The sequence below is a fragment of the Aphidius gifuensis genome, linkage group LG1 (genome assembly GCF_014905175.1).
Source record: "Aphidius gifuensis isolate YNYX2018 linkage group LG1, ASM1490517v1, whole genome shotgun sequence".
NCBI classification, from domain to species: Eukaryota; Metazoa; Arthropoda; class Insecta; order Hymenoptera; family Braconidae; genus Aphidius; species Aphidius gifuensis.
Window position 1 is genome coordinate 255,698 of NC_057788.1, and position 27,196 is coordinate 282,893.

Below are 27,196 nucleotides of genomic sequence, written 5' to 3' on the forward strand. Positions count from 1 at the left end.
AAATAAATATAAAATTGTATATATAATTATTTTCATAATAATATTATTAATTAATAATTATAAAACAAAATATATATTGTATATACTAATAACTTTTAAAAATTTAATAATATTAATTTTTTAAAAATAAACCGTTGTTGTACTTTAATTATTGTAATTTTAATAAATAAATAAACTATTAACAGTGTGTTAATTTTAAATTTTCAATGAATATCTAATTGTTAATAATTAAAGCTGGAGTTAAAAATTAACATAGAGAGTTTGAGTTGAAAGTAGTCAGTCGAGTAATAAGCAAGTTGCTTGAAACATATATTATTAAAAATGCCAAGTGGTGTTGTTTTTTTGGTATGTATACCAACTCTATCACACGAGCATCAATTGATATTTGGTTCACCAGTTAAAACATCAAAAAAAAATGATAAGCCATCAAAATTACGTGGTACCAAAGTTGATTTACGTCTCAAAGAAACAAAAAATCGTAATCAACATTTAATAACTATTGGTGATAATAGTGAAGATGACGAAGATGATGATTATGCTGATGCTGATAATGAACCAGATGATATTGAAGTAGATGCTGAAACATTTGAAGCTAAAAGACGACGAAGAATTGCTTCTTCCTCTGTTGGAAAACGAACAACCAATAAATCACCAGTATTTGTTCCAATGGAAACGGTAAAATAATCATATAATTATTTAACAAAAAAATAAATAATCATTGGCAACATGAATTATCATTGAACAGGTTCTTGATGAATTATTAAAAAAATTACAAGTCGAACATGTTGTTTGGAATAAAGACAAAGCAAATATGTACTACGAAGTAATATTTCCAGTTCCAGCTGGTGATCCATGTGAAAATTGTCTTCATTGTTTAACTGAAATGGGAATTGGTACACGAATGAATTCAGTTGTCAGGTAATATTTTTAAATAAATATATATTTTCATATTAAATAATGAATTATTAATTTTGTAAATATTCTAGTGTTATACCAACACAATGTACCTACAGTTCAATGCAAAATAAAGTACCATTATCAATAAAAGCACAAAATTTACAACGTAAAAAAGATGCTGAAGTTAGAAATAATGCTTGGGAAGCATTTGTTGATTCAATACGTTCAAAATTAACAGTCAAACAAGTTGTTGATGGTGTTAGAAGTGGTGGTGATTTAACATTTGATTATATAATGCTTGTTTTGACAGCCGAGTAAGATAATATGTCTATTTAATTTTTTTATTTAAAATACAAAAACGTGTATTACTTATTTGTCAAATTAAAAAGTATAATTTTAAATTTATTTATTTATTTATTTATTTATCTAGTTGTCTAGCAGGTTTGGGTCTCATTGAAAATAGTGCGACTAATGTCGTCGCAGCAATGCTCGTGTCACCTTTGATGGTATCAAATAATAATTGACAATAATTATACTAGTTTTTAATTTAATATTAAATTATTCTTTGTATCTTTTTCATTTATCTTTTCCTCATATTATAAATTTATATAAAAATATTTTTCAAGGGTCCAGTTATGTCATTGACATTTGGTATGATTATTGCTGACAGAGAATTGATTGGTATTGGTTTTAAAAGTCTTTCAATTGGCATAATAATATCAATAATATTTGGTTTTTTATTTGGCTTAATAATTGGATCAACTGAAATGCCATGGGGATGGAATGATTGGCCAACAGATGAAATGAAAGGACGTGGTAATTATAGATCATTATGGATGGGTGTATTATGGGCATTACCATCTGGTGTTGGTGTTGCTGTTGCATTACTTCAAGGTAGTAATGGTCCATTAATTGGTGTTGCAATATCAGCATCATTATTACCACCAGTTGTTAATTGTGGATTATTTTGGGCACTTGCATGTATATGGATTGTTAGAAAAAAAATTAAAATGCCACATATTAAAGGTGAATCATTTAATGATTTAAATACATCATATGTTTATGTTTATTCGAAATCATTGCCAATTGAATTTGTTTGTAATGGTGCAATTAGTGCCTGTTTAACTTTTGTTAATGTCATTTGTATTTTCATATCAGCGATAATTGTTTTGAAGGTATATATATATGTATATCAATTATCATCGTTGCAAAAAAATAGGTCAATTATTTTATTTATATTTTAATATTTTTAAGATTAAAGAAGTTGCAGCACCATATACATCAACACCAGAATTAAGAAGATTTTGGCAGCATGATATTCGTATGGTAAGAGATAAAAATACATCAACAAGAGATAATAGCTCTGTTAATTCAAGTTTTTATGATGACATGAGTAAAACACGACAAAGAGCACTTGGTAGAAAACTCAATGAAGCTGTTAGAGAAGCTATTAATGATGAAACATTTAGAGAAGTTAAAAGATTAAGTTATGGACAACATGGACCAGATGATGTAAATTAAAATTCATTTATTATTGATATTATTGATATTAATATTTATTTATTTATTTAAATATAATTTTTACAGATATCACCAAGACTTGGACTTGGTCCTAGTGATCTAGTTGTTGCAGATAATAATTCAAGAATTAATGAGGCATCAGGACTAGCAACAACTAGTGATGGAATTTCATCAATAGTACCAAGACAAAATAATGATAATAATAATAATATACCAAGTGTAGAAAATACTAGTGAAGATTTAGCAGCTCTTGATCGACTTATAACATATTTACTTGGTCAACCAAATAGTAATTTGGACAATTGGCATCGTTCTAGACGTGCAAGTATCAGAGGATACCGTCAATTACGACCAAATGTCATAGATACTACTGGCACTGGTGGTTCAAGCTCAAATAATATTAATATTGGCACAACACCATTGTAGTATATTTAATAAAATATTTAATAACTCTCTTAGCCTTTTTTAAAATTATTATTATTATATGTATTTTCATTATCATGATTATGTATATGTAGAAAAAGAATAATCTTACCTTCATATATGTATAATATAATAATAATTATTATTATTTACAAAATTGATTGATAATATCTATTCAAGTTCATTGGCAATTACAGTTGGTTCAGTACCAAAATAACGATCACCAAAATTACCAATTCCCGGAAGAACATAAAATTTTTCATTTATCTCTGGATCCAATGCTGATGTTACAATTTTAACACTTGGAAATGCATAGGCAATTGAATGAACACCAGATTCAGCCATTAATAATGATACAATTAATATATTTTCTTCAGGAACATCATGATCAAGTAAAACTCGTATTGCCATCATTGCAGCAGCACCTGTTGCTACTGTTGCATCCATCAATATAACTCGATAATCTTTTATGTCTTTTGGTAAACGTTGATAATACAACTGTTGTTGAAAAAAAAAAACAATTTTTATTTATTCAAAATTAAAGCTTTATCTTATTTATTGATTACCTCTGGTTCATCAGTCTCGGAATTTGTTTGAATAAGTATTTTACCAATTCTAATATCTTTGCAAACATCACACAATGCTTGTTCCATTGTTTCACCAGCTCTCAATATAGATACTCCACATATTTTATCAGTTGCACTTTGTTTACCATTATATGATACTCCTTGTGGTGTTTCTACAGTTATTTCCTTGAAAAAAAAAATGAAACAAAATCAAATAAAATAAAATAAATGTGTTGTAAAATTAAACAACTAGTGGCTTACCTCAAATGGCAACAACGAAAGTGCATATTCAATTACAAGACGTATCAATCGTCGTGAATAAAATATAAACTCATCCCGATCAGTATGTTTGTTACGTATAAATGTGTGGAGTCCTTTTACTTGAGGTGTATCTGGTAGCATATACAATGATGAAGGCAATGGCTGACCAATATATGAGTGTGCTAATTTTTCACGTAATTTAAATCCTCTCTTGAATAAATAAAATAATAATTAATAAATAAATACATAGTACAGTTTAAGCATAAAAAATAAAATTTAATACCAGCTGTAATTGAGTGTGAACATGTTGAACAATTAATTCAATAGCAACTGCATTGTCACCTCCACGTGGAACAATTATATCAGCATGTACCATCAATGGTGCAATATAATAAAAATATGATGGTTTAACCATTGTACAATATTGTTTAAGTACCTCCTCCAAGTCTCTACCTCTGTGTGATATATCACGACGTATACGACGAGCCAATCTTACATCAGCGTCAGTATCAACAAATACTTTCATATCACACAACTTTGAAAAGATAATTTAATTTAAATTATATTTTTATCAAATTAATTGGCAAACTATTATCATGGATTACTTACTTTTCTAACTTCTTCATTGTAAAATGTTAAAATACCTTCAAATATTATTACATTTGCACCGTACATTGGTTTCTAAAGAAAAAAAAAATCATTAATTACAAATATTAATTAAGTTTTTCTTGTTTAAACTTACACTTCTATTTTCTCTACTGTGTGTAACAAAATTATAAATTGGAACATCAGCTTTTTTTCCTTCTTTAAGTCGTTGTAATGTCATTTTTAATAATTCAAAATCAAATGCATCTGGATGATCAAAATTGTATTCTGTACGTTCAGCCATTTCATGTTGTTTTTGATTCAATACTTTGTAAAATGAATCCATGCTTAGTAAGGTGACCCAAGGAACATCCAGTGATTCAATAATTTTAGTAGCAACAGTTGTTTTACCAGATGCACTACCACCACATATACCTATAAACAATAATCAATTGTGAATAAAATAATACAATGGAATTTAAAAAAATAACAATGACATACCAATAACAAATGGCTCAACTTGTTGTCCTGCATAATTATACCAAGGTGGTCTTCCAGCAGTATATATTGTTCTTGATTTACTACGAAGTATTGATTCTGATGATGTTTTTTTACTTGATTGTGACATGCTTGTTGTTCTTTGTCTTCTTGAACGAGGTGACTTTGGATTCTGAGAACCTTTTTTTATTCATTAATATTTATTATTATTAAAATTATTATATAAAAACAAATTAATATAAATTAACTAACCAGCTGATGGTGGTCTTGGTGGTTGTGGTGTTGGTGATGTCATGTCATTATGTAAATCATAATCCTGAGAAGCATCGTCTACAAGAAAATTACCATGTTCTTCAAGACAAACATCTCCATCGCTAAATTAATCAATTAAATCAATAATTAAACAATTTTATATATATATTTATATATGTATAAACAAATATATTTATGAAAAAAAATTAAATACTTGTAATTATTAAATTTTTCAAATCAAATTTGTATCAATTTCACAGCAACAACATGTTGGTTGAAGCAGTTAATCGACGTCAGCAAGTATAAATATTAAAAAATAATTATTTAAAATATTTAATACAAAAAAATGACAGCTATTTAATATTAAAATTTTAATTAATAACAAACCTTTCTGAACTTGCTGAACTTGGTGGTTCAAATTGTTGCAATTTTGCAGCCATTTTAATTTTATTTCATTTGCAAATTTATTTTTAAAAAAAAATGTAAAATATGTCTACACAGTTGATGATGATGTTGATGATAATATATAAATGCTTCACTTTATAATTCAAAAAAAAAACTGCACTTGTCTAATGTCGTCTCGGAAATTCAGCAAGTACTTTAATAAATTATAAAATAAAAAACTTGCTCAATCCGATTATTGCCGATTGTTATTATTATACTGATCGTGAAACCTGTCAAAGAGCATCAAAAGACACACACCGACAATAGGTCTAGACCACAAAACCACATGTCTAATTTTTGACCAGTTTTACCTTATCCATTTATATTATTATTGTTATTTAAAAATGGACTAGTTTTCAATTGGCGTTCGAATTTAACAACCAATCAAATTGTTTCATTTTAAATTTGTGCGCTTTAAATTTTGTTGTTTATTTTTGTAAAAAAAAATTAATATATTTTAGATTGTTTAGTGTAAATAATTAATTTTTCTATATTTTTACTTTTTTTTAGTATAAAAAATTCATTAAATTGTTATTTTTTTTTTCATCAAAATTAGCAGATAGATAAGCGCCATTTTTTTTATTTTTTTTCTATTCAAGACGCCGGGAAGACAATAAAAAAAAAAAAAAAGAAGAGTCAAGTGAGTGTGTGTATTTTTTGCACACATTTAGCAAAGTCCAAAAGTAATTTTAAAGTCAATTTGCGTCATTGTTTTTTTTGTTTGTTCTCTAATATATATATAGTCTTTTGAGACGCGCCCTAGTTTGACCTTGATATAATTATAAATTTATTATTGTCGCCGGGATAAAAAGTTGTAATTGTCCCTTAAGGATTGACCATCTTCCCCCTATAATCACCCTCTCTTGTCACTTGTCAGATAAATAATTATAAATCCCGTTTTTGTGTGTAGAAATATTAGAAAATTAATTGTGTATCATCAAACTGATCAACGCTATCAAGTTTTTTTTCTATTTATAAATATTTAAATACACAAATAAACTTTGTTAAAATGGCAAAAAAAACTTATGATCTTTTGTTTAAATTATTATTGATTGGTGATTCTGGAGTTGGAAAAACTTGTATTTTATTTAGATTTTCTGATGATGCATTTTCAACAACATTTATTTCTACAATTGGTAAGTGTTTTTCAACAATTGAAAAAAAAAAAAATTCATCAACTACCAGCAATTGTTTCATCAATTAACAATAATTGATGAAAATATTATTGCTTAAATATTTAATTATTACACAGCCTAGGTTATGGATACAAAGTCCATTTTTTATATTGTCTTGAATAAAAAAAAATGGCAATATTCTTTTTTATTTCGTAATTAAATTATATTTCATTTTTATTTAATCTGTTACAGGAATAGACTTTAAAATAAAAACAGTCGAATTAAGGGGTAAAAAAATCAAGTTACAAATATGGTGAGTCAAGTAGTAGTAATATCACAAATGAGTCATAAATTATTTTCTATTAAATTAATTAATCATTTAAATTGTTTTATTTTTTTTGTCTTAACAGGGACACTGCTGGCCAAGAAAGGTAATTAAAATAAAAATAAAAAAAAAAAAAACTAGACAATTATTAATTAACAAATTAATAACAATATATTTTTTAATTTAAATGTCAAAGGTTCCATACAATCACAACATCATATTACAGAGGAGCAATGGGAATAATGCTTGTCTATGACATAACAAATGAAAAAACATTTGAAAATATTGTCAAGTGGCTGAGAAACATTGACGAGGTAATTTAAATTATCCCTTTTTTTTGACAAATAAATTATCATGATGATGATGACAATGTTGTTGTTATTTTTTTTAGCATGCAAATGAAGATGTTGAAAAAATGATTTTGGGAAATAAAAGTGATATGGAAGATAGACGTGTTGTATCAACTGAAAAAGGAGAATCTGTAAGTATATTTAACAAAGCCTTTCTTAAACAATTGACTGTTGGTTATTTTAAAAATATTATTATACTTTTAGATTGCAAGAGAACATGGTATTAGATTCATGGAAACATCAGCAAAAGCAAATATTAATATTGATCGTTCATTTAGTGAATTAGCTGAAGCAATTCTTGATAAAACACATGGTAAAGAGCCTCAAGATGCACCAGATCGTGTCACTGTTGATCGCAGGGTAGAAAGAAGTTCAAATAGGTGCTGTTAGTTCACCAAATTAATTTTTTTTATTTATTATTATCATCATTATTACTTTTTTTTTTTTTTTTTCTGTTTTCGTGACAGCGTTGATAATAAGTAAACAAAAAAAAAAAAAAAAAAAAAAATACTATAAACTCGTGCCAGTTAAAATTTGTGAATATAATTTGACTTTAATGAATTATTATTTTATTATTTTTTTAATTTATATTAAAATATAAAATAGTGTCAAACGACGACACCACTGCCCAATTAGTATTTTTTTTTTTTTTTTTAAATTAAAAAGAAAAACAACGAACAAAATTGTCTACATTTGATATCTTGATTATTAGTCAATAATATTAGATTGCCTAGTTACTGATGACTGAAAAAAAAATCAAAAAAAAAATAAATTTATTATTCAAAAAAAAAAAAAAATCATAAATGAACGTAATTTGAATAAATTGCATAATAGTTTGTCACGTGTTTTGTAGTAAGTGCATACATGCATCATCATCTAGTCCCCTTGCCTATTTCAGGTACAGTTACTAGGTAATTATTATTAACCAATTATAGCTTTTGAGGTGCCTGTCGCGCATATTATTTTTTATATTATATTTTCCTTTTTTTTCCTCCCCTGCGAGTTCATTTGTTTACAACTTGTAAAAGCACAAAAAAAAAAGTATGCAATTATAATTGCATCACAACAATAATAATAATAATAGTAGTAATAATTTATTTTGAAATTTTGTTAATCAACAATGAGTTTAATGAAACAATGCGAATATTAAAAAAAAAAAAATTTTGCACGTGAATAAAAATACTATGATAATTAAAAGAAAAAGAAAAAAAAAATTTTGTGGCATTTTTATATGAAAATTTTTCAACACTTTATATGATAATATTTATTAAAAATATTTAAGCGCAAATGATTGTTGTTGTTGTAAGGCCCAAATTCATAATGTTTTTTTTTTTTTGAAATGTTATTTGCTGTTGAATTAATTTACGACAATATAATCCTTTCACAATAATTATATTGATGTTTTTCATTTTAATTAGCCTATTTTTTTTCAATTGGAAAATATAAAATTGCTCTTAGTTTATTTAATTAAACAAATTGGCATAATTGATTGACATTTCACGAAAAATAATATCTAAATTTATCTATTATTATTTATCATCTTCTGTATTATTTATAATAAATAAAAAAGGTCAGTAATAAAAAGAAAACAAGATTGTTTATTATTTTTTTTTAGCCTTTTTTTATTTTCTTAAATTAATAATTAAAAAACAAAAACTATGTAGATTTTTTTTTTTAATTTAATTTAAAGAACAAGAGTTTCTTGCATTTTCATTTGACTGTTGCTTTTGGCTTTAATTTGAGCAGCAATACGATCAAGATCACGACGTCCAGCTGCAGTAAGAACACGTCCACCACGTGGATCTTTTTCAATGAGTTTCAAAGCTTCAAGACTTTGTAATGCTCTACGAGCAATACCACCAGATGATCTACAAAAATGACTTGGTTGTGTACCATTACGTTTACGACCACCAAAAATTTTTGTAACTGCACCAACACCAATTGGACTACGCATGTAAATATGTCTGACAACTGCAGCACAACGAATGGTATACCAATCTTGATCATATGGTGCCAATTCCTTGAAACGAGCTGTTTTGACAATATCAGCCCATTCTGGTACTGGCAATTTACCAGTTCTAAAAAATAATCATAATAATAATTAATAAGTTGATTGACAACACGTGATTTGAGGTTAGGTATTATTAATTAATTTGATTTGACTTACTTTTTCAAGAAGGCAGCAAAAGCCTTCACGAATAATTGTTGATCAACGTCCTTGACTGTGATGGATGGCATCTGTAATGAATAATTTAATCAATTATTTATAGTAATTATTCAATTATATTTACTGATTTGTTTAATGCCACATGGGTCGTCGCTTGTGACAATTAACCCACAATAAAAAAAATCACATTGTTGTACACTTGGTTGTTATTCAAATTATTTACAACTAATTATTTTTTAACTATTACAATTATATACTTTAATTGTATATTTATTTATTGTTTTAAATAATTAATTAAATAACCAAAAATTTAACATACCTTTGCAACGTTGGGACACGCGAAAGACCGAAAAGAGAAAGAGAAAGACAAAGATAGAGACCAATTTTCATAGCTACCAAAATAACAAAAATTATGTTGGTAAAAGTGAAAAAAAAAATGGCGTTTAATTTTAAAATCCCCGGGTTTATTCAAAAATAATTTATGACTTAAAAAATTTAATTTTAATAGGAAAATGAAGAAATAATTAAAAAACAAAATTAATTATTAGAATATTTATTTATTTTGTTTTTGTAGACTGAATTATTACTTATGTATATTTAATTAAACAACAAAGAGGTATTGATTGATTCTTCAAACTGACATTTCAAGCCAAATGGCATTTACAATTTCGATAATAATTAATTAATAATTACTATCAAATGTTCACAATGCAACAATAATCTAAAATTAACATAGAGCTCATTTTTTTATTTATATTATTAATTTATGAGACAAAAATAAAATAATAATTCAAATGATTTATTTATGTTTTAATGAAAATAAATATATTTTATTATATTTGTTTGTCTCTGACATTATTTGGAACGTTTATTATGTTGAACATGAAGGTAAAAGGTAAAACATAAATCATTATGTCTTCATTCAAAAAGCTAAATATGAAACAGAAATATATGAAATTAATCACTGCAATAATCACATAAATAAACTAACAATAATGACATTAAATTAAAGCAATCATAATTTTCAATGTGAATTAATTGTAAAAAAAATTGGTGATTTTTTTGTTTTTTGTTTCTTCAGTTATTATTGTTTTTACAAAAAAAGTTTGCATCGAAAAATTTAATATTATTATTTAAAAATTACGTGTAAAATTAATAATCTTAAGCATTATAATAAATGTAATATTATATTTTGTTTCGATGCATTTTTTGTTTTTTGCAAGTCTTACAATTTATATGAAAAAAAAAAAAAAACTTTTATTTTCAACACACAAATAATAATAATAGCCACGGTATGACAATTTGTTTTTTTTTTTGTTAATTTAGATGCTTTTTCCGTCTAGAAAACTAGATGTTTGATAGAAAATTGTCAATATATTTATGATTTAATTTTTTAGTTAAAAATATACCATGGCTTTTAACGAAAATAAAAAACGAAAAAGTAAATATAAATTTAATCACGAGATGCTCCAATAATAGTGAGAATATAAAGGAAAATATTGATAACATCAAGATAGAGACTGAGTGTTGCAAACACATACTCTTCTGGTGATATTGAATACTTGTGTTTACCACCCATCATCATTTGTGTATCATAAATAAGATAAAATGAAAACAATATTGCTCCTAATGAGCCATAAATAATTGTTGTTGTTTTTCCATGCCAAAATATTGTAAGAAATCCAAAAATCATTAGTCCAATTGCACAAACGAATAAAACAGTATGTAATCCTGTGAAATCCCACTTTGTTTGGAATGCAAATAGTGTCAATGAAAAACAAATAACTGCTGTTATTCCAAGAGCAAGAAGTACCTGAAAAATGAAAACAATAAAAATCAATTACTTTGTTTTTAATAAACAATTAAATATTTTTAAAAAATAACCAACCTCTTGTGGATAATATCTTAGTGTCATAACACCAATAAGAAAACCTTCAGCACCAGTGAAGATAAATAGAAAAATAAAATTCATTGGTGCTTTACGTCTGACACTGGAACAACATGCCATACAAATAAGAGTTACAATTGTAACACCAAGTGCAACCCAAATTAAACCTGGATTACGCATTCCAAATTGTTGTGTTGGTTTATGAAGAACAAATAGTGAAACAATTCCAAATGTCAATAACAATTGACACATAAGAAGTGAATAAACTTTTCTGATGAAACCCAAACGTATACTTTTTTCATTGAAATCAAATCCTTTGACTTCATCCCGATTGGGATCTTCAGCATAGCTTGAACCATACATGCCGGATGGTGGTATTACTCCTGGTTGTGGTGGTAATGGACCTTGACCAAAATTACCTCCTCCTGGTGGTACAAAACCTGGACCTAAATACAATCAATTTATTAAATTATATTTATTGCAAATTTAAAGTAATTTTTAATACTTTTTTAAATCATGAATCATGATAAATTACCTGGTGGTGGATATGATTGATTAAAATTTCCTCCGGGTGGTGGATAACCAGGATTTTGTGGTGGGTATGGATAACCACCTGCGTAATTCGAAAAAAAAAAATAATATATTTATTAAAAATTTATGACAAAGGTTTATTTATTTATTTATTTTTATTTTTTTGCGATAAGATAAATGATTGCATCATTTGAGTAAAAGCTTTTGTCAGTAGCACACCCAAATTAATATTAAAAAAAAAAAAAAAAAAAAAAAAGAAATAAGCACTTTGCAAGCTGAATTATAAATGATGATGATGATGATGACTCAATTTTTTTGTCCTTGCTTGTCGTTTTATATCTAATTTTATTATCATTTAATCATTAAATTAAATTGACAATTTGATTATTTTTATTTTTCAATTTCTAAGAAAATTAACATTTTAATTTAATTGAATGATTTCATTTGTAATTTTATTATTTTATTACGACAATAATTGATAAGTAATCAATGGATGTTTTTTTTTTTTTAAATGCGTGATTGTTAAAAAAATAAATGTTTTAATATTGCAGCTCTATGTGCAAATTATTGTCGACAAAGATTAAGTAATGTGATTGTTTTTTGTAATTAAAAAAAAAAAAATTATGAGAACCTTGTTGACCTGGATATCCAGCATTGGGTGGACTCTGCCAGTTTGACATCTTTTTCGTCTGTTTTTCGCTGAAAAAAAAGCCTACAATTATCACATTAATCTTCGTTTTATTTATTCTTGATAAATTTATTTAAAAAATAAAATAAAAAATACTCGATTATTTCCAATGAAAATATTCAATTTACCGGTTTATCAGAGATTACAATATTCTGGTAATTCAATTCAACATCCCAAGACCGTATTTCTCAATTTATTATGTTTATTTTCAAAGAGAACAAGTATATATTTTCCTAATTAAATAATAAAAAATATTTATCCTTCAAAATTTGTTTAATTAACAACACCTGTGCGTCATGTATTATCTTTGTCGTCGTTATAAAAATGAAAAATATTGTTATCGATTTGACAGTATATCAATGAATCATCAGTATATGTAAAAATAAAAATAATTTTTTATTACTTTTAATAAAGCCCAGTATACAAGTACTAGGGATTTTATCATGAGCGTATTTTTTTATTTCATAAAATTATTTCTAGTCTATTCTCTCTGAAAAAAATAAACACACTCTATTGCGTCATTTATTTGCTTTTATTATTATTATTATATCCGGCATCTCATGTGTATATTATTTTTATTCCAAAAGAAGAAATACATACACAAAATTTCAAATAAATTATCAACAAAAATTGTCATCTAAACTGCCTAAATACATGGATGTTTGTTTGAAAAAAAAAAAAATCAACAAACTTTATTTAATAATTAGCAAGTTGGAGATATGTAGACATGTATTTTATTATTTATTATTTTATTTTTTACATGTACATTGCAATCGATTGGGTGACACGACACCCACAGGGACATAGGTGACTTTTCATTACCATCAAAATAAACAATAATAAATTAGATATGACCTAGTTTTTAGTGAGCTTAATATACATGAGTCATACTAGAAAGCATGGCACGCAAAATAATTTATTACTTTTTCTATTTTGTTTAAACAAAAAAAAATGTATGTTGGATGCTATATTGGTCAATAACGACAATAAAAAAAAATATTAACATTCAGTATCTTGTTAAATATGCTAATTATCAAATCAACCGTTAAAAATTTAAGTAAAAAAATAATAATGATAATGGAATTAATAATATGGTGGCGGAACAACGCCTGCAATATCACGCAATATTACAAGTCTATTTAAAATAGCAAAAAGCCTTTTAATATTTTTTTTTTCTACTATTAATTAATATATATTGTTAAAAAAAATCAAGGGAATATTGATAACCGCGTTTTGTTTTTTAACATAAATAAACAACAAAAAAAATACAGAAAGAAAAGAAAACCAAAAAAAAAAATATTAGCGTTTTATTTTTATATTTTAAAGCTTGCATTAAAGTTTTTCCCCTTTGAAATAAAATAAATCAAACAAACTAATTAGCAGTTTAAAATAATTGTTAGTTATTTAGAGACAAGTCGAATTGTACTTACGTTTATTTATAAGATGTTTTTTTATGTCCACGTATACACGCTATGAAGCAACTTTATTGTTTATATTTTTGTAATATTAAAACACTCAAAACAACACAAATGATATTAGATTTAAATTTGTTGTATTGATAAGTGGCGGTTTTGATTTAAAATTAGATATCTTGTACAATCTTTTTAATAAACTAATGCGTAATGACTTTGATACAATTCTTAACAATTCTTGATATAATATTTATGTGTGTATGTGTGTAGTCTTCTTGTTGGTAAATGTAAATGTCAGTAAATGTATTTAACTGATTGCCGATTGGTCATGTCCCTTATTTATTTAATGCATTTTTCTCTCTCTTTCTCGAGAGAGAGAAGAGATTCAACTGAAACTCGATAGATGGCGGTACTTAAAATAAAACTTATTTAAAGATTTCTTTTTTACTTAAAATTTGAATTTTATTTTATAGTGCCGTCATGGAGGTGTATAAGGAGGGTAATCTCTCGGATTTCACTGAAGCTCACAGAATGGAGCAAGTCAGTACGTTTTTCTGCCGGTGATGACGCTAGTGGGACGAGTGCCCAAAGTCACATGTTGTTTTTGTTTATATTTTTTTTTTTTTGTGTGGCTCAGTTAGAGTATTCTTTTCTGTAAAAAAATAATTCAACTCAATAATACATTATTTATTTAACAAATAAAATTAAAGCAATTTATTTTAATAAACCAAACACCAAGGACAAGCAGTGTCTAAGAAAAAGACACTAAGGAATTAATGTTGCTTACCATATAATTTCTTTATAGTCACATCTATTCTTTAGCTTCATCTTTTTTTTAGCTACTGTTTTCATTTGGTATTTTTTTTATGATAATGAATTACTTTAATGTTAAATAAATAATTTTTTATTAAAAAGATCATTCCAAATAAATTTTATTTCAATTAGGTACATGTGATGCAAATGTTGACATAAAAAATAATAATATAGTCCAATTGAAGTATTGAAAAAAAAAAACAAAAATGTTTATGATGACATTAATGGATATGAACCAGAAAAACCAAGTTTTTTAGAGGAATTATTTGGTAAAGAAAAAAGACAAAAAAACCACCAAAGGGTTAGTATTTGTATGGTGCTGTTGGTGATGGAAAAATCATGTTGATGGATCTCTTTTAGGATTGTTGTGAGATAATTTATATCACAATTATTTTAATAATAATATAAATAAATAATTAATAAATATCATTGTTTACAGATTGAAAAAAGAGAACGTGTACATTTTTATTTATTTATGCTAGATGTACATAGTAAAATTCATCAATAGTTAAAAAAACAATAAAACGTGTTTATAGTAGTACAAAACTTCAACCATTTGATCCAATGCCACCAGTTGCTGATATGATTATTGAAAAATCATGGCTATTATATGTTTTGATGATGTTGCTGATGCAACGATATGAAAACCATTAGTTACTGAATTATTTGATCGTGTAATTATTGCAATTATTAACATGTTGTTACAACAAGTAATACAGCTCCTGATGATTTATACGAAAGTGGATTACAAAGAGGAAATTTTATTCCATTTATACAAGTGTTAAAAAATTATTGTTTAGTTGTATCACTTGATTCAGGAATTAATTAAAGATTAAAAATTGGACAAGGTAAAAATTGCTGTTATTTTATCAAAATACAAGACCCAGATGATTCAGTTGGAAAATGGAAAATGCTACTATTAGACCAAAAGTTAAGGAATTGATGTGACCAAAGAAATTATTTGGTAAGCAGCATTAATTTCTTAGCTTCATTTTTTCCTTGTCCACTGCTTGCCCTTGGTATTTTTTTTATTAAGATATATTGCTATAATTTTATTTGTTTACTAAATAATAAATACCAAAGACAAGCAGTGGCCAAGGAAAAAATGGAGTTATGAAATTAATGCTGCTTATCCAATAATTTTTCTGGCTGCATTAATTCCTTTGCTTGATTTTTTCTTTGGCCACTGTTTGTCCTTGGAATTTTTCTCATTTATTTAACAAATAAAATTGAATTAATACATTATAATAAATTAAAATACCAAGAACAAGCAGTGGCCAAAGAAAGAATGTAGCTATAAGGAATTGATGTGGCTTAAACCACATAATTCCTTTTGCTGCATTAATTTCTTAGCTTCATCTTTTCTTTAGCCTCCTGCTTGTGCTTGGTATTTTTTTTTTATTAAAATACCAGCAATATCAGTTACTTATGATTATCAAATATTAAATTTAATGTTTTTAATTCATCATGATTTTTTATAAACTTAATTTTCTCTTGTCTGAAATTTATCAAAACATAATAGCCATGATTTTTCAATAATCATATCAGCAACTGGTGGCATTGGATCAAATGGTTGAAGTTTTGTACTACTATAAACACGTTTTATTGTTTTTTTAACTATTGATGAATTTTACTATGTACATCTAGCATAAATAAATAAAAATGTACACGTTCTCTTTTTTCAATCTGTAAACAATGATATTTATTAATTATTTATTTATATTATTATTAAAATAATTGTGATATAAATTATCTCACAACAATCCTAAAAGAGATCCATCAACATGATTTTTCCATCACCAACAGCACCATACAAATACTAACCCTTTGGTGGTTTTTTTGTCTTTTTTCTTTACCAAATAATTCCTCTAAAAAACTTGGTTTTTCTGGTTCATATCCATTAATGTCATCATAAACATTTTTGGTTTTTTTTTCAATACTTCAATTGGACTATTATTATTTTTTATGTCAACATTTGCATCACATGTAATTGAAATAGAATTTATTTGGAATGATCTTTTTAATAAAAAATTATTTATCAAATATTAAAGGTTCATTATTGGCAAAAAATACCAAATGAAAACAGTAGCTAAAAAAAGATGAAGCTAAAGAATAGATGACTATAAAGAAATATATGGTAAGCAAACATTAATTCCTTAGTGTCTTTTCTTAGACACTGCTTGTCCTGGTGTTTGGTTTATTAAAATAAATTGCTTTAATTTTATTTGTTAAATAAATAATGTATTATTGAGTTGAATTATTTTTTACAGAAAAAGAATACTTAACTGAGCCACACAAAAAAAAAAATATAAAAACAAAAACAACATGTGACTTTGGGCACTCGTCCCACTAGCGTCATCACCGGCAGAAAAACGTACTGACTTGCTCCATTCCGTGAGCTTCAACAGCTCCCTATGCCAATACACAGTGTGACGTCACAGATTACCCTCCTTGTTAAACTCCATGAGTGCCGTTCAAGAAGACTTAAGTTTACTCTCCTGAAGTCCTGGTCTCTATTGTCCACTCAAGCCATACAGTTGGAGTCGATTTTTGACAAAACTAGAGAAAAAAAAATCACACTTACTAATTCGGGGTCGGGGAATTTGAGGGTTATAATCTTTATAGAATATTTATTTATTTATTTATATTATACAAATGAAACGACCACTAAAAAAATATTAATTCTAAAACAAAAAAATTGACTTACTTGTAATATTATTTATTTATTTTTTATAACAATGAATTTTCATAACCTTCTCATGTAAACAATGCGGCCATTAAATTTTTTTCTATGTATAAACTATGCTGATTTTGAAGGTTCAATGTCAAAGTCTAAAATGCACATGAATAAATTATTATTGTTATCATAAGGACCACGGCAACCTCGCAGCAACCTCGCAGCAACCTCGCAGCTGCATAGTCAACCTTATGATTTTTATCAGTGAGCCACAAGATGGCATTAGATTCAAGCCACTTATTGATATTGTTCATGGAGGTGAATACACCTCCATGATATTGTTATTATAAGGAATAAGGATCACTGCAACCTCGCAGCAACCTCGCGGCTGCATAGAGCTGCGAGTGTCGCAAAAGTTAGCTCGCGGCGAACATTCTGCGATATTGAATGTCGCAAGCCAAAGTCAAATTTCTACCTGGGGGGTAACAGCATTAAAGGTAAATGTGCGTAGTTGATCGTGTTTTATTCGTTTTTAAAAATTTCTATCAGTAAATAGTCAAATTTTTTTTTTCCCTTAGCTACTATAGAATATAATTAACATATGTTAATTTTTTTTTCATTAAATAATAATTAAAAACACATAAATTATTTTTTTTTAAATAATTCATTTATGTCCCTGTTGTGGAACACTAAATTTTCACTTGTCACAATTGTTTACAATTTGACAAAATGCTGATAAATATTATTAATTTGAATTTAAAATATCGGATTACATTAAGAAAAATCGTGATTGCAAAAGCGAATACGTCACAGCTGAAACTTTTGTTTAAAAATATGGTAAATTTATTGTTAAAAAATGAATTTCAAATAATTTTGTAAATCCGTAATTTTTTATAATTTATTTTGTTGTTTTATTTCATTTAGTTTATTCATGCTCACACCAACAAAATTATCTCTTCTAGAACTATCAAACTTTTATTATATTTTTTTAAAAAAATTACTAATCATATCGACCTGGCCTTGATAATGACAAGTAAAATTTTGTTTTATTTCAGACGAAATTTCGAAGATAAAAACTTAATTTATAAATAAAAGAAAAAAAAAAAAAAACAAGCAAAATGGACTCTGATAGCGAGAATGAATTTACGGCTAATAAAATTTTGAAGCTTCCACGCCTGCAAGTCCCATCGTCACAAAATGATAATTCTGAGGCTTGTAAAACTGATAATTCACCAAGTCCATTGTCGTCAAATCGCTCAAGGAAACCAACATCAAGAGCTGAAATAATGCATAATCCCCCATCATCAAGCACAAATACATTTCCTATTTCACCCACTGGAGGGTAATTATATTATTATTATTATTATTATTATTATTATTTCCAATTATATTTATTTTTGATAGATCACAACAACAATTATCAAATGCGTCGTCATCGTCTTCAATAAAACCATTAAGATCAGAAAAAAGAATACGTCAAACAATAGAATCATCATCATCATCATCATCATCATCATCATCATCATCATCATCATCATCATCATCATCATCATCATCATCATCATCATCATCATCACCATCATCACCATCATCGCCACAGCACCACCACTACCACTACCACTTCCACTACAACATAATAATGATGTAACAAATTATTTCTTATATATTAAAGTTAAGATTAAGTTAACATACAAATTTTCTATTTTTAAATTTTCTATATTTAAATATTGGTTTGTGAAACTAACAAATTAACAATGATAAGATATTTTTTTTCTTTCTTGATTAAGTACATGGTCTGAATAACTACTTTTAAATGCATCTAAACTGGAAGATGATTTCAAAGTCTAGCACCAGCAATATACAGACTATTCTCCAGGTTGTGGGAGCACAAGACTGGATAATCCAATTAATAATGCCAATTAATTATTATACCGTTTCTACTGAAAGTTAGTACTTAAATTTTTTTTTTTAATTTAATTTTAGATTCATTTTAATGCACACTTTCTCAAATTTCTCTAAGCTATCTTGCATCTGCAAAAAATAAAATTTTACAATCAACATGATCCACATTTCTATTGATAAATATATAAAATATAAAATATATTATTTAATATTACGTATTGGTATTTTTAATTCTTAAAAATAATTAGTTATAAATAATAATTGTTAGAGTCAATGCTGATTAATAATATCGAGTAGCATATAAATTTTTTTCTTTTATTTTTAATAATTATATTTTACTTTGAGCATCAGTGACATTTTTTATTTTAAATATTATTTTTCATTTTAACTTTTATTTTTCTGAGCCACGGTTGCATTTAAATCAGCAACTCGATATTCAACATCCGTTGATCAGTCTAACAATTATTAAGAATAATTAATTGCTGACTATCATGAGAACCAACAACTTTAATTGGTCAAAGATGTTTCCACCTAGGATCATCCCTACTTTTAATTTAATTTTAATGGGCAATTTTTATTTTAATATTTTAAGGAGTTTCACTCTCGCATCGACTATTGTTGCATATAAATCAATTTAAATAATAAAAATCATTTTGTTTTAAATCAAATATACAATAATAAATATAAAATTTAATTTGCAAAAATCAAAGACAATTAAAAATCAATTAAACAATTTAAATTTCAATAAAAATAAACTGATTTAAGTGAAGTTCATTTACAAAATTTCAAGTGTGACAATTGTTATTATTATTTCCTAAATTATTTAACCTTCTCCTTATCCTAACATAAAAATTTTGGACTGTGACATTTTTCCGGGGTGTTGTTTTATGTGCCTCGACTTTGTTTTACCACTGGGATTATTCGAGACCATCTACATCAACAGGCGACCATCCAGATTGACACGCTTTCAACACAATTGTTTCGGATTAATTTTTACATCAAAGGTACATCTACTATAATACAAACCCGTTACCCTGTAGGGAATAACAAAACAAGAGGATTTCTTAAAAACGTTAAATATCAAGTTGATAAAAATTAATTCATTCTTAAGAAATTACACTATTAATTTTTGAGTTAAATATTCTTATTTTCTTTTGTAATTTCATAGATTAATTTTAAATTATCAACTTGGTACCTAACATTAAATATAATATTTATTAAGATAAATTAAATTTTTCTTGAAATAATTTTTTCCATATAAAGAAATTACCGTTAATTAAGCTAGCGGGGCCTCAAATTTTGTCGCTATACCCTCCGTAAAAAAGTTTCACTTCAAAAACTCAATATTCTTTGTGACATGTACATAATATATGTAGATATCATCTGCTATCTTGTTCAAGAATAATATAAAGATTATTTTAATAAAAAAAAAAATATAATTTTCTTTGTTACTTTTTTAAATAAAACGGGTAGAATATATATATATAGGTATACAATAATGTGTTGGCCGGGTAAACCTTATACGCCTATTCCAATATGCGTATGCGTGAAATATAATTTGATAAAAATGATGAAAAACTGAATTTTTTTTGTGACATGTACCATCTTTTTTGTTTGAGAATAATATAAGGATTATTTTAATTTAAAAAAAAATATCATTTTCTTTGTTACTTTTTTAAATATACAACGGGTAGAATATATATATATATTTTGATGTGTCAAGCTAATACGCCCTATATTAAGTATGCGTGAAATATGATTGGATGAAAATGATGAAAAAATGACGAAATAAACTCACTATATAATTAGTATGCTAAAAAATGTTTTATTATATTGGAATCAACTGATCTTAATTTAAATGAAAAAAAAAAATTAATTGATTATTACTTCACTGATAGTAAAAATGATAGTTACGAATTTCAAGTAAAAATAATAATATTGATAATATAATTCAAAAGTGACTGTTCGAGCTTTGAGACATTCGAGACTAATCATCCTGAACTTTTTTTTTGTGTTCTATCGATATCACAGTGGCTCTAATAGTTCTCTCCAGCTTTTGTTCAGACAGCAGCACACATTACTTCTGGCAATTTTATTAAAGTATATTGTAAATTTTTAAACAAACAATTTGACTTATATTTAATATACTTTTTGGGTCCAAATTGTTTAGAATTTTTCCTCTTTTAATTATATGAATTCTTTAGACAATTCTTTGTTGCACTCGATTAATCGGTTTTTTTGTTCCTGAAACCAAACAAATAATTGATGAAAATAGAACATTGTAATCTACATCCCAACACATTATATGCATGCAATAATAAATTATTATATCACTTTTACTGAGCTTGTTGGCTCAAGGATTGTATAATATAACTCGCAGTGACGTGAGATGAAAGAAAAAATTATAGAAAAAAACAATAAAAATAATATATGGTAATAAAATTAATCACAAGAACTACCGATAATCTGGAGAATATAAAGGAAAATATAGATAAATTTTCAGATAAATATTGTGTTGCAAATACATACTCTTTTGGTGATATTGAATACTTGTGTTTACTATACATCATCATTTCTTTATCATAAAAAATATAAAATGAAAGTAATATCGCTCCAAATGGACAAAACATAAACAAATCTATATATGAAGGTAAACATATTAGAACAATTCCGTAAATCAACAGTCCAATTGCACCAACAAATAGAACAGTATGTAATCTTGTTAAATCCAATTTCATCCAGAAGACTAACAAAGTCAATGCAAAAAAAAGAACACTTGTTATCCCAAAAAAAAGAAGTATCTGAAAAAATAAGAATAATAAATTATTATTTATTTTTAAAATATAAAGCAAGTGTATATGTATAAAATAAAAATTATAAAATAATAGGCACGATAATCAACCTCATCTCTTGGAAGTTTTGCGAGTACTAAACTTAGAAAAACATCTCCAGTAGCAGCAGAGATAAATTTAAAAATCGAACACATGGGTGATCCATGTCTGCCACTTGAAAAACATATTATGGATCCAATTTGACTGACAATCGAAGCACCAGCTACAGCTACACCTAACGATTGATAATTAGTTTTAACAAATAATTTTGTTGGTTCATGAACAACAACAAAAGAATATATTCCAAACACCAATAACAATAGACCCATAAAATATGAATAAATTCTTCTTATGGAATCCGAACGTATACTGTTTTTAATAATAATATCAGAACATTTGGCTAATTCATCTCGTGTTGGATCTTCTGGATAACTTGTACTGTACATTCCAGGTGTTGGTGGTGGTGCTGGTGGTGGATTTTGATCTGAGTAGCCTCCTTCTGGTGGTACTACAAAATCTGGACCTAAATATAATTTATTCATTAAATTATTTATTGTAAATTTTAAATTTAAAAAAAAATATAATAAATTACCTGGTGGTGGTGATGATTGATCAAAATTTCCTGCAGGTTCTGTAAATTTTATAGATAAATATAAATTAATCCAAATAGTATTTAGCAGTTTTTAAATTAATTTCGACAATACTGACAATGACACTCGCATGTTTTTGTAAATAAAAAAAAAATTATAATAACCTGGCTGATCTGGATGTCCAGCATTGGATTGACTTTGACTGCTTGACATATTTTTCGTCTGTTTTTGCTGAAAAAAAAGCCCAACCCACAATTATTATCACCACGTTATTCTTTGTTGTATTGTTATATTGTTGTTGTTGTTGTTTTCATTTTATGATTTTTATAATTATTAATGTTTCATATATATTACTTACGTTTATTTATTAAACTTATCCTTGAGATCAAAACACAAAAAATATTGTTAAATGTTGTCAGCAAATAAAATAGTTAAAATTTATTTTCCAATAAATTTTTATTTTATTAATTAAAATATTATAAACTTGTAATGACAATGTGTGAGTAATTTGTGGTTTGTGTCCACGTGTTGATTATGAGGTTTGAGTTCCGTTATTGTACATATTACTGTTCGAGGTTTGAGCAGGTTTGAGACGTTCGAGACTGAAAATCCTTAATGATCCTGAACATCTTTTCGATTTTAATCGAATCACAGCATCTCCATAGTCTCTCCAGCTTTTATTCAGATCGCAGCACACATTACTTCTGGAGTTTTACCAATATTATCTTGTAAATTTTTAAAAATTTTTCCTCCTTTAATTCGGTGAATTTTTAAGATAATTCTTGGTTGCACTCAATTGATTGGACATTTTATTTCTGAAATAATTCCACAAATAATTGATAAAATTAGAGCATTGTAATCTATACATCACATTATCACTTTTACTAAGATTGTTGGCTCAAGGATAGTTGGGGTTATATAAATAAAAAATAAACTCACTACATAATTAGTATACTGAAAAATATTTTATTATATTTTAATCAACTCATATTAATTTAAACAAAAATAAAAGTTGATTGATTATTACTTTGCTGATAGTTTCAAGTGAATATAATATTGATAATATAATTCTCCATGTGAATTGATAAAAAAAATTTATAATTGATTATAATTTTATATTTTGATTCAATGATTTTTATTTTTTATTGCATGAATATTATGCAAAAGTTTATTCTTATTCAATTGTATTTTAGTGAAATAATAAAGTGAATATTATTATAATTTAAGCCACAGTGTTTGGATTTATTTTAAGTTTTATTCCTATTATTTAAATTTACAAAATATCCTTCACTGCCTTTGATAGCCCTGTTTCAATCATAAGGCCTTACAACCATTGTGAAATTATCGTGATATGTTCGGATACGTAGTGTGATACAAAAATTAATCACGAGATATCGCAGTTCGATCCACCGATAATCATGAGAATATAAAGGAAAATATTCATAATAGTATTATAAAGAATGAGCGGTGCTAATCCATATTCTTCTGATGAAGTTAAATACTTGTCTTTACCATTCATCATTACTATTTGTATATCATGTATAAACCAAAACGAAAATAGTATTACTCCCAATGTTCCATAAATAATAATTTTTATATATGAAACAAAAAACATTGTAATAATGCCGAAAATGAAAAGTGGAATTAAACCAATTAATACACCATAAATAATGTTTGGTCCTACAAAAACCGATTTTGTTAGGAATGCAAACAAAGTCAATGAAAAACAAAGAACAATTGTTATTCCTAGAGCAAGAAGTAACTGAAAAAATAAGAATAACAAATTATTATTATTTTTAAAATATAAAATAAAAATTATGAAATAATAAACACGATAACCAACCTTATATTTTTGAAATCGTCTCAATTGTACACCAATAAAAATACTTGCAGCAACAGTAAAGATAATGTAAACATACAAATTAAATCCAAGTAAAAAAAAAAAAGGAATTATTCCAAATGTAAATAACAATTGACTCTTAATAAGTGAATAAATTTTTTCTTCATTATCATTGGCTTCATTTCGTGTTGGATCTTCTGGATCACTTGTGCTCCGCATCACTTTAGGTGTTGATATTGCACCTGGTGGTGATGGTGGTGGTACAAAATCTGAACCTAAACATATTTTATTTATTAAATTATTTATTGCAAATTTGAAATGTAAATTGATGTTAAATGTTTAGATATTTTTAAATTAATTTGACAATACCGTTTCAAAGAAACGATACATTGCATTTGTAAATAAAAAAAAATTATAATAACCTGGCTGATCTGGATGTCCAGCATTGGGTGGACTTTGATTGCTTGACATATTTTTCCTCTGTTGCTGAAAAAAAAAACCCGTTATCATTATCACCACTTTTTTTTTTCTTCCTTTAAATTGAATTTTATTTTTGATAAAAAGTAAATAATAATAATAATTATTATTATTATTATTAGTTTCAAATTAAATATAAAATAATACTATTGTTGTTATTATAAAATGTATTTTTATTTTTATTTTTTTTCGGTTTTTTATATCTTTGATTATCAACACCTGTGAGTCGTTTTTTATCTACGCTATGATTCATCAGTGTAGCATAAAATATACTTATAGATTTATAAAATTAAAGAAAAATATCCATTAACAATTTTTTTTTTTTGATTAATTTTTTTTGTTTTTACGTAATCGAGTATCCATGAAAACTTTCTCTTATTTAATAATAGATGATTTAATTTTACAAATTAATCAGCAATATTTTATTGTATTTTACGATTTTTATAATGATTAATGTTTATTATTATTTATAACCTTGATTTATCAAATTTTTCTTGTCTACGTTTACACAAAATAACCAGAAAAAAATATTTAAAAATGTTTTCAGCAAATAAAATAGTTTAGATCTATTTCACAACAACTGTTGCTTATTATTTTATTGAAATATATATATGTGTAATAATTATTATAATTCGTATTTACTTGTTGATTGTTGTGAGTTTCGTGACGTTTGAGACCTTTGAGACGTCCTAAACTGTTCTAAACATTTCGTGTTTCGATCGATAATCAATATATCACAGCAGTTTCACAGTCTTTCCAGGTTTTATTTAGAAAGCAGCACACATCACTTCTAAATTTATTTGGTTTATTCAATAATTTACGTTTGGCTTCAAGTAGTTTAGAATTTTTCCTTTTTTAATCCGATAAATTTTCAAGACAATTCTTTTGTTGTACTCGATTGATTGTATATTTTATTCCTGAAATAATTTCCCAATTAATTGATAAAATTAGAAGTTTAGAACATTGTTATCTACATCCCAACATATTATGCATACAATAATAATATATTATTATCACTTTTACTGATCTTGTTGGCTCAAGGATTAATCCGAAAAAAAATATACTCATCTTAATTCAAATGAAAAAAAAAAAAAAATTAATTGATTATTACTTTGATGATGGTAAAAATGATAGTTATATATTTCAAGTAAAAATAATATTGATTATATAATTCACAATGTGAGTTAAAAAAAAAAAAAAATTACAGTTGATTATAAATTTATATTTTGATTCAAATAATTTTTATTGGATGTATATTATGCCAAAGTAAATGTTTATTTAATTGTATTTTAAAAATAAAATGTCGAATTCGATTGATTGGATATATTACACCTGAAATAATTTCACAAATAAATAAATAATTGATTGAATTAGAGCATTATGTCTCATACATCCCATTACATTAATAAATTATTACTGAGCTTGTTGGCTCAAGGATTGTTGGAATTGATTGAATAAAAAATAAACTCACTACATAATTAGTATACTAAAAAATATTTTATTATATTGGAATCAACTTATGTTAATTTAAATGAAAAAAAAAAATTAATTGATTATTACTTCGCTGATAGTAAAAATGATAGTTACGAATTTCAAGTAAAAATAATAATATTGATAATATAATTTACAATGTGAAGTCAAAAAAAAAAAATTATAGTTGATTATAATTTTATATTTTGATTTTTATCACACAAATATTATGCAAAAGTCTATTAACTAACGAATTGCAGTCCATTGTAATTTTTTGAGATGTTTTTTTTTTCAACAGAAAAAACAATGAAAATAATACGGTAATAAAATTATTCATGAGATCTTGTGGATCATACCACCGATAATCATGAGAATATAAAGGAAAATACTCATAAAAGAATGATAAAGACTGAGTTCTGCAGATCCAGATTTTTTTGGTAATATTGAATTACCATTCATCATTACTATTCGCATATCATGAATAAAACAAAACGAAAATAGTATTATTCCCAATGTAGCATAAATAATAATTTTTTTATGTGAAACAAAAAACATTGTAATAATGCCGAAAAAGTAAACTCCAATTAAACAAAAAAATATAACACAAAAAACTACAACATACATAATGTTTGATTCTACAAAAACCGATTTTGTTAGGAATGAAAACAAAGTC

General features: G+C 25.9%; 6 protein-coding genes across 12 annotated transcripts; 3 read left to right on the forward strand and 3 right to left on the reverse strand.

Moving 5' to 3' along the window:
• The first annotated feature begins 212 nt into the window (after positions 1–212).
• On the forward strand, positions 213–2,844 carry LOC122860630. Its single transcript, XM_044164525.1, has 7 exons — positions 213–675; positions 746–918; positions 987–1,211; positions 1,328–1,403; positions 1,524–2,072; positions 2,152–2,409; positions 2,485–2,844. The coding sequence occupies exons 1-7, from the start codon at positions 322–324 to the stop codon at positions 2,842–2,844; spliced, it is 1,995 nt and encodes a 664-aa protein (XP_044020460.1). The 5' UTR covers positions 213–321.
• A 118-nt stretch (positions 2,845–2,962) lies between these two features.
• Positions 2,963–5,762, reverse strand: LOC122860631 (uridine-cytidine kinase-like 1). The gene is made up of 9 exons (XM_044164526.1): positions 5,391–5,762; positions 5,004–5,125; positions 4,755–4,931; positions 4,411–4,688; positions 4,278–4,349; positions 3,952–4,203; positions 3,669–3,878; positions 3,408–3,593; positions 2,963–3,339 (listed from the first exon to the last, which is right to left on the reverse strand). The coding sequence occupies exons 1-9, from the start codon at positions 5,441–5,443 to the stop codon at positions 3,013–3,015; spliced, it is 1,677 nt and encodes a 558-aa protein (XP_044020461.1). The 5' UTR covers positions 5,444–5,762; the 3' UTR covers positions 2,963–3,012.
• A 326-nt stretch (positions 5,763–6,088) lies between these two features.
• Positions 6,089–8,034, forward strand: LOC122860633 (ras-related protein Rab-10). Its single transcript, XM_044164528.1, has 6 exons — positions 6,089–6,583; positions 6,815–6,875; positions 6,973–6,993; positions 7,084–7,201; positions 7,279–7,368; positions 7,442–8,034. Exons 1-6 carry the CDS (start codon positions 6,457–6,459, stop codon positions 7,625–7,627), a joined length of 603 nt encoding a protein of 200 aa, XP_044020463.1. The 5' UTR covers positions 6,089–6,456; the 3' UTR covers positions 7,628–8,034.
• Positions 8,035–8,831: 797 nt separating this feature from the next.
• LOC122860634 (40S ribosomal protein S19-like) lies at positions 8,832–9,787 on the reverse strand. Its single transcript, XM_044164529.1, has 3 exons — positions 9,724–9,787; positions 9,405–9,475; positions 8,832–9,315 (listed from the first exon to the last, which is right to left on the reverse strand). The coding sequence occupies exons 2-3, from the start codon at positions 9,473–9,475 to the stop codon at positions 8,922–8,924; spliced, it is 465 nt and encodes a 154-aa protein (XP_044020464.1). The 5' UTR covers positions 9,724–9,787; the 3' UTR covers positions 8,832–8,921.
• Positions 9,788–9,939: 152 nt separating this feature from the next.
• LOC122860636 (protein lifeguard 2-like) lies at positions 9,940–14,209 on the reverse strand. 7 transcript variants are annotated; one of them, XM_044164532.1, is made up of 5 exons: positions 12,640–12,966; positions 12,455–12,522; positions 11,828–11,905; positions 11,293–11,738; positions 9,940–11,217 (listed from the first exon to the last, which is right to left on the reverse strand). In XM_044164532.1, the coding sequence occupies exons 2-5, from the start codon at positions 12,501–12,503 to the stop codon at positions 10,858–10,860; spliced, it is 933 nt and encodes a 310-aa protein (XP_044020467.1). In that variant the 5' UTR covers positions 12,504–12,522; positions 12,640–12,966; the 3' UTR covers positions 9,940–10,857. The 7 variants fall into 7 exon arrangements, with proteins under 7 accessions (XP_044020467.1, XP_044020466.1, XP_044020471.1 ...); XM_044164531.1 differs by lacking the exon at positions 12,640–12,966 and adding an exon at positions 13,942–14,209 and having other exon boundaries at positions 9,941–11,217; XM_044164536.1 differs by having other exon boundaries at positions 9,942–11,217; positions 12,464–12,522; positions 12,640–12,972.
• Positions 14,210–18,531: 4,322 nt separating this feature from the next.
• On the forward strand, positions 18,532–19,061 carry LOC122847775 (putative protein TPRXL). Its single transcript, XM_044145632.1, has 2 exons — positions 18,532–18,755; positions 18,818–19,061. Exons 1-2 carry the CDS (start codon positions 18,532–18,534, stop codon positions 19,059–19,061), a joined length of 468 nt encoding a protein of 155 aa, XP_044001567.1.
• The last annotated feature ends 8,135 nt before the right edge of the window (positions 19,062–27,196 follow it).

Excerpts from the sequence above, each read along its gene's own strand:
- LOC122860630 (XM_044164525.1), top strand. The coding sequence starts at position 322 with ATGCCAAGTGGTGTTGTTTTTTTGGTATGTATACCAACTCTATCACAC. Across the intron at positions 676-745 it reads TATTTGTTCCAATGGAAACG|GTTCTTGATGAATTATTAAA; the intron begins GTAAAATAATCA and ends ATCATTGAACAG. Across the intron at positions 1,212-1,327 it reads ATGCTTGTTTTGACAGCCGA|TTGTCTAGCAGGTTTGGGTC; the intron begins GTAAGATAATAT and ends TTATTTATCTAG.
- LOC122860631 (XM_044164526.1), bottom strand. The coding sequence starts at position 5,443 with ATGGCTGCAAAATTGCAACAATTTGAACCACCAAGTTCAGCAAGTTCA. Across the intron at positions 4,204-4,277 it reads ACAATGAAGAAGTTAGAAAA|TTGTGTGATATGAAAGTATT; the intron begins GTAAGTAATCCA and ends ATCTTTTCAAAG. Across the intron at positions 3,879-3,951 it reads TTCACACTCAATTACAGCTG|AGAGGATTTAAATTACGTGA; the intron begins GTATTAAATTTT and ends TATTTATTCAAG.
- LOC122860633 (XM_044164528.1), top strand. The coding sequence starts at position 6,457 with ATGGCAAAAAAAACTTATGATCTTTTGTTTAAATTATTATTGATTGGT. Across the intron at positions 6,584-6,814 it reads AACATTTATTTCTACAATTG|GAATAGACTTTAAAATAAAA; the intron begins GTAAGTGTTTTT and ends AATCTGTTACAG. Across the intron at positions 7,202-7,278 it reads GGCTGAGAAACATTGACGAG|CATGCAAATGAAGATGTTGA; the intron begins GTAATTTAAATT and ends TATTTTTTTTAG.
- LOC122860634 (XM_044164529.1), bottom strand. The coding sequence starts at position 9,475 with ATGCCATCCATCACAGTCAAGGACGTTGATCAACAATTATTCGTGAAG. Across the intron at positions 9,316-9,404 it reads TTTGCTGCCTTCTTGAAAAA|AACTGGTAAATTGCCAGTAC; the intron begins GTAAGTCAAATC and ends ATTATTTTTTAG.
- LOC122860636 (XM_044164532.1), bottom strand. The coding sequence starts at position 12,503 with ATGTCAAACTGGCAGAGTCCACCCAATGCTGGATATCCAGGTCAACAA. Across the intron at positions 11,906-12,454 it reads TGGATATCCAGGTCAACAAG|GTGGTTATCCATACCCACCA; the intron begins GTTCTCATAATT and ends CGAATTACGCAG. Across the intron at positions 11,218-11,292 it reads TAAGATATTATCCACAAGAG|GTACTTCTTGCTCTTGGAAT; the intron begins GTTGGTTATTTT and ends TTCATTTTTCAG.
- LOC122847775 (XM_044145632.1), top strand. The coding sequence starts at position 18,532 with ATGGACTCTGATAGCGAGAATGAATTTACGGCTAATAAAATTTTGAAG. Across the intron at positions 18,756-18,817 it reads CCTATTTCACCCACTGGAGG|ATCACAACAACAATTATCAA; the intron begins GTAATTATATTA and ends TATTTTTGATAG.